Source organism: Gekko japonicus, unplaced genomic scaffold (assembly GCF_001447785.1).
Source record: "Gekko japonicus isolate JY-2015 unplaced genomic scaffold, Gekko_japonicus_V1.1 scaffold2988, whole genome shotgun sequence".
Taxonomy (NCBI): domain Eukaryota; kingdom Metazoa; phylum Chordata; class Lepidosauria; order Squamata; family Gekkonidae; genus Gekko; species Gekko japonicus.
Genome location: NW_015162564.1, coordinates 188,788 through 198,400, shown reverse-complemented (window position 1 = coordinate 198,400; position 9,613 = coordinate 188,788). Strand labels below are relative to the sequence as shown.

Here is a 9,613-nt window from a genome sequence, read left to right as displayed (position 1 = left end):
ACCTTCCAGTCTGCAGCTCAGCGTCTGAATCTCTGAGCCACCGCAGCCTGCTTATGGAACTGCTCTCCCCCAAAGTCTGTGTTGTTTTGATTTTTGATTCTTCCAGCAGTTTTCAGTGCAGCCAGCTTCCTGAACCAAACCTCAAACAGCTGTTTAGAGCCTCTTATTTAAAAATTTAAAAAATGGCCTGGTGAATCGGTGTGGGAAGAGAAATGGTGGCGGGTGCAGAAGTGACGGCGGATGCACACATCTATGCACTGGGGATCTCTCTCGAAGGACCACTGCTTACATTTTCTTCTACGGTCAACAAAGGGAGCTTGCTAATGCCATGGAAGAATTGGGAATGGGGCAAAGCATTCCTGTTTTAATTCTGAGGGGGCCCCCCCCATGCCGCTCTCTCTCGTCTGGCACACGGAGCGAATCATAAAATCTTTGTAAGGAGGTCAAGGCTATAATTAACTTCCCACGACTCTCATGGAAAAAGAAGATATTTATACATCCATCCAATCCTTCCTAGGAAATTCATCATCAAAGCATTGGAATAAAGAGCTCTCAGTCTACTGCATGTCAAACACAGTTCCCCTCGAGTACATAACCGACCTCTCCTGTCAATGGAATTCAATTAAAGTTCTCTGTCTCCGGGAAGTTTTCGTGTCCCATTCACTTTCCACTGCGTGTCCCTGACAAACTTGTTCGTTTTCGCTCTTGGCCTTAAAATAGAGTCCTGTGTTGAATAATACACCGAGTATCAGAAAAGTTTATATATGGCAAGTTTGTTTACTGCATGTTTATTTGTTTGTTTATTTTATTCAATTTATATCCCGCCCCCCCCTGCATAGCAGACTCAGGGCGTGTTCCATCAATTTTAGTAAGCAATGTACAATATACAAACATTAAAACAGCTAAAACACCAATAAAATACAACGACATTCATCCAGTGCAAGTTATAGTTAAAGTTAAAGCCTCACAGATGTCATCTCTTTCATTTCCTGTGGGAGCGCACAGGAGCGGAGCTCCGGCAGTAAAGAGCCCAGGGGGCTGGCACATGCAACAAGCCCCACCCCCTGCTCCCAGCAGCCCTTAGTCAGAGCAAGAAGCAGCCAGGTAAGCTGCAGAGCCCCCCCTGCCCCCCGGTCCAAAACAGTCCAGTGGCACCTTTAAGACCAAGTTTTATTCTGGTACAAGCTCTCCCTCCTCTGCGAGGGCAGATCTGCACGTGTCCCCCTCCAAAAGCTAGCAATCCAAAACAGTCCAGTGGAGCCTGAGCGGAGCATGTTTATTTGGGTGATGTCAGGGGGTGTGGCATATGCAAATGAGTTATGCTAATGAGTTATGCTAATGAGCCCCTGCACCTCTTTTTCTACAAAATGACCCCTGGGGAGCATGTTCTGCCAGGCAGAGGCCAGGGTGAAAAAGGGCCTGGCCTGGGTTTAGGCAAGACAGATGTTTTTCCGGCCAGGGACTACCAGATGTTGATCCATAGTGCTCTTCTGGGCGTAGTGCTCTTCTGGGCGTATATGGGAAGAGGCGGTCCCTCAGATATGTTGGTCCGAGGCCATGTAAGGCTTTAAAGGTTATTAGCAGCGCCTTGAAATGGATCTGGAACTTTCCTGGTAGCCAATGCAATTGGAGGAGTACCTGCCAAACGTGAGCCCGCGCAGGTGTCGCCGTAGCAGGCGCGCCACCGCATTTTGCCCCAGCTGTAATTTCTGGGTCAGCCCGAGTAGAGCGAATTGCAGTAGTCAAGTCTGGAAGTGACCATTGCGTGGGTCACTGTAGCCAAGTCTTGGGGGAGAGAGATAGGCTTTCAGTAGCCTACTCTGCCGAAGATGGAAAAAGGCAGATCGGGTGGCTGCCGTAACTTGGGCCTCCACAGAAAGAGAGGCATCCAATGTCACTCCCAGACTCCTCACCTTCTGGGCCGGCACCAAAGGTGCCCCTTCCAGCGTGGGGAGCCCGATTCTCACATCCCCTCCCTTCCAACTCGGGTAGAGGACCTCCGTCTTCGATGAATTTAGCTTCGACCGACTCTGCCGCAACCATCCAGCCACAGCCTCCAAGACCTCAGCTGGATTATCAGGGGCAAATAAGGGATGGCCTTCCAATAACATCTGCATATTGATGGCAACCCAGCCCATACTTCCGGACTCACTGGGCGAGGGGGTATGTATAGATGCCAGTTTGGTGTAGTGATTAAGTGTGTGGACTCTAATCTGGGAGAACCGGGTTGGATTCCGGTTCTCCCACATTAGAGAGCCAGTTTGGTGTAGTGGTTAAGTGCGCGGACTCTAATCTGGGAGAACCGGGTTTGATTCCCCACTCCTCCATTTGCACCTGCTGGATGACCTTGGGCAAGCCATAGTTCTGATAAGAGCTGTCCTTGAAAAAGAGCAGTTTCTGTCAGAGTTCTCTCAGCCCCACCTACCTCACAGGGTGTCTGTTGTGGGGAGGGGAAGGGAAAGGAGTTTGTAAGCCACTCTGAGACTCCGAGTGAAGGGTGGGGTATAAATCCAATCTCTTCTCTTCTTCTTTTAGATGTTAAATAACATTGGCAATAGGATCGCCCCCTGCGGCACTCCACATTCCAGTGGGTATCGTGGAGAGATCCTCTCGCCCAGGGCCACCCTCTGTCCTCGACCATGGAGAGAGGAGGAAAACCATTGCAAGGCGGTCCCCTGAACTCCTATGTTCGGCAAGGTGGTGGGTCAATAGATCATAATTGACCGTGTCGAACGCTGCTGTCAGATCAAGTATTAACAACAGCACCGACACACCCCGATCCAGATGTCTACAGAGTTCATCCGTAAGGGCGACCAGAGCCATCTCCGTCCCATGTCTGGGGTGGAAGCCAGACTAGAAAGGATCGAGGATGGAAGCGTCATCCAGGAACGCTTGGAGTTGTTCAGCCACCGGTCTCTCAACCACCTTACCCAGGAACGGTAGGTTCAGCACTGGGAGGTAGTTGGCCAGGACCGTAGGGACCAGTGTTGGTTTTTTTAGGAGCGGATGGACTACCGCCTCCTTCAGAGTCCCTGGGAAAATCCCAGTAGACAGGGACAAGTTGATGACTTCTCCCAGAGGGACCCGAATGCTCTCACCGCAGGCCGTCACTAGCCAGGAAGGGCATGGGTCGAGGAGGCAGGTAGTGGGCCTCACAGCTGCCAAGGTCCTGTCAACGTCCTCCTGAGAGAGTCAGCGGAAGTGGTCCAATATTGGACCCGAAGGCGGACAAGGGGCTTCCAGTTCCATTATTGTCGCCAGTGTGGTTGGGAGCTCATGGTGGAGCATCATGATTTTGTAGGCAAAATAGCTCGCAGAGGGCTCTTTTTGTAGAAAAAGCCCAGCAGGAACTCATTAGCATAATAGGCCACACCCAACAGCAGAAACTCATTAGCATATTAGGCCACACCCCTGACAGCACAGCTCATTAGCACATTAGGCCACACCCCCATGTTACCAGAAGTGTGGTCATCCAGCCACACCCACCTTTTGCTTGTTATTCTGTTTACCTTGTTTGTTGTCAAAACCAGGGCCTTTTTTGTAGCAGGAACTCCTTTGCATGTTAGGCCACACACGCCTAATGTAGCCAATCCTAATGAGTTTCTGCTGTTGGGTGTGGCCTATTATGCTAATGAGTTCCTGCTGGGTGTGGCCATCTCGGGAGCCAGCCGGAACTCCGTTCCTGTGCGTTCCTGCCCAAAAATAGCCCTGCAACAACCAGTGCCAAGTGTGTGTGGGGGGGAAGGTTTGGCGGGCCCGGCAGCTGGGAGCTGCTCAGGCCTTGCTGCCGGTGCCGGGGGGGGAGGGAGGTTGGGCTCACCTGCGGCCGCTTCCTCCTCTTCCAAGTGAAGCTCCTGCTGCTTCAGCGGGGGAGCCGTGCGGAATACTCCACCCCGTGAGTAATGCGGTCCCCGCTTCTTGTATATTCGTAAACGTGAATTCAGACATCATACAGAAGTCTAGTGGTGCCTTAAAGACTAACAACATTTATCCCAGTGTGAGCTTTCAGAACTGAGCTCCGACTCACGAGACCTCATGCTGGAAGGAATGCTGCTAGAGTTTAAGGTGCCCCCACCGGATTTCTCTTCTGCTTTACTACAGGCTGCAGAGTAACACAGAGGCTCCCCCCTCTGGAACTGAAATGCAGAAGCAGGACTCACCAGGGTTGCCAGGGGGATCTGCGTAGGGTTGCCAGATCCAGGCTGGGAAACTACTGGAGATTTGGAGGCGGAGCCTGAGGAGGACGGGGACCTCAGTGGGGTATGATGCCAGAGTCCGCCCTGCAAAGCAGGAGAACTGATCTCTGTAGTCTGTAGATGACCTGTAATTCGAGGGGATCCCCCACTGGAGGCTGACTGACAGCTAGGGCTGCCAAGTCCCCCCGGGGGGCGGGGAACCCCCTGCCCCAGAGGCCCGTTCCCCGCCGCCGGCGGATCGGGCACTGGGGGAACCCCACCCCGGCGTGCGCGTCACCAGGAAGTGACGTTATGATGCCCGGCACACTGGGGGCGGGACCACAACCATCCAAGGGGAAAACTCTATAGGACGCCAGACGGGACACATAGGACGACGGACAGGAGTCCCCCGCTCCCGACGATTTTTGACTTGGCAACCCTACTGACAGCCCTTGGATTCACGAGCCAGCTGGTGGAACCAAGGCCTCTTCGAAGACAGGGCCTTCTTCAGCCTCAGATTGATACAGAATAAGCAGGGGTCATTCCGTAGAAAAAGAGGTGCAGGAGCTCATTAGCATAACACATTAGCATAACTTATTTGCATATGCCACACCCCCTGACATCACCGGAAGTGTGTCAGAAGGCAACACCCACCGCTCAGGCTCCACTGTACTGTTTTGGATTGCTAGCTATTGGGTGGGGGGGAGAACTCGCAGATCTGCCCTCACAGAGGAGGGAGAGTTTGTACCTGAAGGTGGGCTGGGGGGCGGGGGCTCTGCAACTTACCTGGCTGCTTCTTGCTCCTTGTGGCCGGACTGAGGGCTGCTGGGAGCAGGGGGAGGGGCTTGTTGCATGTGCCTGCCCCCTGGGCTCCTTACTGCTGGAGCTCCGCTCCTGTGGGCTCCCGCAGGAAATGACCCCTGAGAATAAGTATTATTAACTGTGCACTGATGTCTAAATGTAATGGACAAGTTACTTGGACAATGCTAATTGTTGGAGATGTGGAGAATAACCCTGGCCCACAGAGACAGCCTGGTGTAGTGGTTAGATTAATCTGAAAATTAATCTTCTGTGTCTTTGTCAGAAATAGATTAGAGGGGACTGGATCAGCCTGTAATACTAAAATAAAATAAATAAAATAACAGAACACCGTATTTCCCCCCACGGGTTCTCATCTTAAAACAGTTTGCAAAAAGGGTACCTGAGAAACATACTATCTTGCATCAATTCAGTCTACATACCAAGTGATAGAAAAAATTAAAGTGGTTATTACGCTGAACTGCAGGCTGTGGAAGGTCAGTAGTTCAGCAGTCCGAGACCCGAGTGTGCCGCATGATGGAGTGAGCTCCCGTCTCTAGTTCCAGCTCCTGCCAACCTAGCAGTTCTTAAGCAAGAAATTGCCAGTAAATAAATACCACTTTGGTGGGAAGGTAACAGCGTTCCGTGCACCTTGGTGTTTAGTCATGCTGGCCACATGACCACAGAAACGTCTTTGGACAGCGCTGGCTCTTCGGCTTTGAAACGGAGATGAGCACCGCAACCCTAGAGTTGGACTTGACTGGCTTTCGAGCAAGGGGACTTTTACCTTTACCTAGGGCCGGCTCACTCACTAGGCGAACTAGGCGATCGCCTAGAGTGGGACGGCCCTTAGGGGCACTAAACTGCACCCGGCCCCGTACTCTGGGATTATTGATTATTTGTGTTTTTCATTCTTTCTAAAATGCATTTATTTTTGAAAATTGGTGGATGCGGGGGCGGGGGGCAGAAGGGATCCGCGCCTAGGGTGCAAAATAAGCTGGAGCCGGCCCTGCCTTTACCTTTACAGTTATGATGACAAGCTTTTCCCCCGGTGTAAGTTTCTGTGCACAAAAAATGCACATGCAGAACTACATCAAATGGATTTAATTACCAAACATAGTTTATTCAATCATCTCTGTTGCACAGATGTTACCCACTTAATTAACTCATCAATCACCCCTTTCTTATGCTCTACACTACCTAGACATAGCACCTTGAGGCTTTCTCATCATTATTCTAAAAGTTGCAACTCTAATTATTCTCTCTGTCTAGTAAACAGGTAGTCACTAGAATATATTTCTTAGCTTCACAATATTCTCTAATTCTAAGAGCCTTACACAGTTTATTATATTTTGTGTTATCAAACTATTGTATCCTGCTTATACAGTCTGTAATATTGTGTTTATAGGGGGAAAACTAAATTTCCCTCTTCTCATGTTGTTATCAATATTCAATTAACTGTTATCCTTGCTTGTTCCATTCATTACTTCAATAAAAAATTATGAGTTAAAAAAAATGCACATGCCGAGATGTCGTTACGCAAACTTCAAATTTAATCCAGAAAGCCACAAGCCGTGCCAGTCTTTCGGGCACTTCTTAATTCTTTTGCTGCCAAATGCGTGACATCTGAGGGCTATCGGGGGAAGGAAACAAAAGACTACATATCCCAGAAGCCCCCGATGTGTTTATGTCATTAACGAGAGACTCTGGAGTGAGGGTTCTCAGGACACTGGACTTTAACAAAAGTGCTGCTGCCACTGCGAGAGAAGTTCCCCAAAAATGGAGCTGACAGGGAATGGTTTGTCGGGAGACTTGGATTTGTGATGTGAGACAAGACAGCGCTGAGCTCCCGCCGATTATTCTAGGGGGACAAAACAGCTGAATGTTTTCCAGAATTTCATGCTGAATGCTCTCCAGAAAGGAAGAGAAACATGCCTCCTTTTCGGAGAGGTGGCCAAGGATCACCAAGTTCATCCTGTCCGCCTGCGCCGCTTCTGTGGCGGAACTAGGTACTGATCGAGTCCATATGGGGTTGCCAACTCTGGGCTGGGCGATTCCTGGAGCTTTCGGGGCTGGAGCCTGGGGATTACCTGGAGATTTTGGGGGTGGAGCCTGAAGAGGATGGCGTTTGAGGCATAAGGCCAATTGAACCCAACTTCCAAAGCAGCCAGTTTTCTCCAGGCGAACTGATCTCTGTTGCCTGGAGAGCAGTCGTAATAGCGGGAGAACTCCAGCTGCCACCTGGAGGATGGGAACCCTACCGGGAATGGTGGTTTTGGGGGGAGGGAAGGAGCTCGGCGGGGTATAACGCTGTGGAGTCCACCCTCCTCCAAAGCAGCTGTTTTCTCCAGGGGAGCTGATTCCGGTCCCCTGGAGACCAGGTGTGATTCCGGGAGATTTCCAGGCCCCATCTGGAGGTTGGCAACCCTAATTCCATATCAGTGTTGGTAGGAGGGGGGATGGGGGCAGGCAGAAGGAAAGGGCTTTTTTTAAGCTCCGCTGTACACTCACTGGGTTGTTGCAAAATGCCAATTTTGGTTCACTGGGCATACACTGGATGAGCGCAGCATTGTCATCGTGCCCCACAAAGTTTTTAAGAAACTTGAAATAGTTTGACATGAATGTGATGTGCACTTATGAGCCCAAGCCTGGTTACTCAGGAGTGGGTTCCACTGACCATGACCCATGCTACCCCGATCTCTTCAGATCTCGACTCAGGAGTGGGTTCCACTGACCATGACCTGGACAGCCCATGCTACCCCGATCTCTTCAGATCTCTGAAGCCGAGAGGGTCGGCCCTGGCTAGGATTTGGATGGGAGACCTCCAAGGAATGCCAGGGTCTTGACGCAGAGGCAGGCAATGGCAAAAACCCCCTCTGAATGTCCCTCGACTTGAGAACCCCGCGGCGTGACTTGACGGCACTTTTCCTCCACCAAGTTCCACTGACTTCAGTAGTTCTTACTCCCAGGGCTATTTTTGGGCAGGAACGCAGAGGAACGGAGTTCCGGCTGGCTCCCAAGTTGGCCACGCCCAGCAGGAACTCATTAGCATAACAGGCCACACCCAACAGCAGGAACTCATTAGGATTGGCGGCTTGTGTGGCCTAACATGCAAATGAGTTCCTGCTACAAAAAAAGGCCCTGGGTTTTGACAACAGACAAGGTAAACAGAATAAGAAGCAAAAGGTGGGTGTGGCTGGATGTCGACACTTCTGGTAACATAGGGGTGCAGTCTAATATGCTAATGAGCTATGCTCTCATGGGTGTGGCTGGATATGCTAATAAGTTTCTGTCATTTGGTGTGGCCTATTATGCTAATGAGTTCCTGCTGGGCTTTTTCTACAAAAAAGGCCCTGCTTACTGCCAAGTCAGTGTGCACAGGATTAGAGTCTGAGAAGGTTCACATAGCTTATTACTTGCGTGGGCAAAGATGTTTTGGTGAGCAGTCAAGAAGAGTGAGACATGTCGATGCTGGGCAGGGGTCATTTCACAGAAAAAGAGGTGCAGGAGCTCATTAGCATAACTCATTAGCATAACTTATTTGCATAGGCCACACCCCCTGACACCACCGGAAGTGTGTCAGAAGGACACACCCAGCACTCAGGCTCTACTGGACTGGTTTGGATTGCTAGCTGTTGGGGGGGGCATGCAGATCTGTCCTCACAGAGGAGGGAGAGCTTGTACCTGAATAAAACATGGTCTTAAAGGTGCCACTGGACTGTTTTGGATTGCTAGCTATGGGGGGGAGATCTGCCCTCACAGAGGAGGGAGAGCTTGTACCTGAAGGCGGGCCGGGGGGGGCGGCTCTGCAACTTGCCTGGCTGCTTCTTGCTCCTCGTGGCCCAACTGAGGGCTGCTGGGAGCAGGGGGCGGGGCCTGTTGCATGTGCCCGCCCCCTGAACTCCTTACTGCTGGAGCTCCGCTCCTGTGCGCTCCCGCAGGAAATGACCCCGATGCTGGGACTTCATGGCCAGCTGTTAATTCGGGCCCAAGGCGTTGGATGTGAGCTGACCAGTCTTCTGTTCCTATTTCTTCTTGGTTATTTCCCTTAGTGACTTTCCCTCTGGACCTCACAAAGACCCGGCTACAGATCCAAGGTGAAGCTCCTGTACGTAACTATGAAGATGCAAGAAGGGGAACGGTCCCCTACCGTGGTATGCTACGTACAGCAGCCGGGATAGTCCGAGAGGAAGGGGTGCTGAAACTCTGGCAAGGAGCAACGCCGGCGGTTTACAGACACATAGGTCTGAAATACAAAGCCTTTCTGTTTGTCTGCCCAGCTGTCTGTCTACGTGGGGTAGCCATGTTAGTCTGAAGCAGTAGAACCAGGGCTATTTTTGGGCAGGAACGGAGTTCTGGCTGGCTCCCAAGTTGGCCACGCCCAGCAGGAACTCATTAGCATAATAGGCCACACCCAACAGCAGGAACTCATTAGGATTGGCTACATTAGGGATGTGTGGCCTAACATGCAAAGGAGTTCCTGCGACAAAAAAAGGCCCTGGGTTTTGACAACAAACAAGGTAAACAGAATAAGAAGCAAAAGGTGGGTGTGGCTGGATGGCCACACTTCTGGTAACATGGGGGTGTGTTCTAATGTGCTAATGAGCTGTGCCGGCAGGGGTGGGGCCCCATATGCTAAT

The 9,613-nt window shown here is 51.1% G+C and overlaps 1 protein-coding gene across 1 annotated transcript in view; it reads left to right on the top strand.

Moving 5' to 3' along the window:
* The first annotated feature begins 6,747 nt into the window (after positions 1 to 6,747).
* Positions 6,748 to 9,613, top strand: part of SLC25A27 (solute carrier family 25 member 27) — a 22,551-nt gene continuing 19,685 nt past the window's right edge. The window contains exons 1-2 of the mRNA XM_015406405.1: positions 6,748 to 6,982; positions 9,026 to 9,217. Coding sequence (XP_015261891.1) covers positions 6,880 to 6,982; positions 9,026 to 9,217 — 295 coding nt within the window. The 5' untranslated portion in view covers positions 6,748 to 6,879. The remainder of the gene's footprint in view (positions 6,983 to 9,025; positions 9,218 to 9,613) is intronic.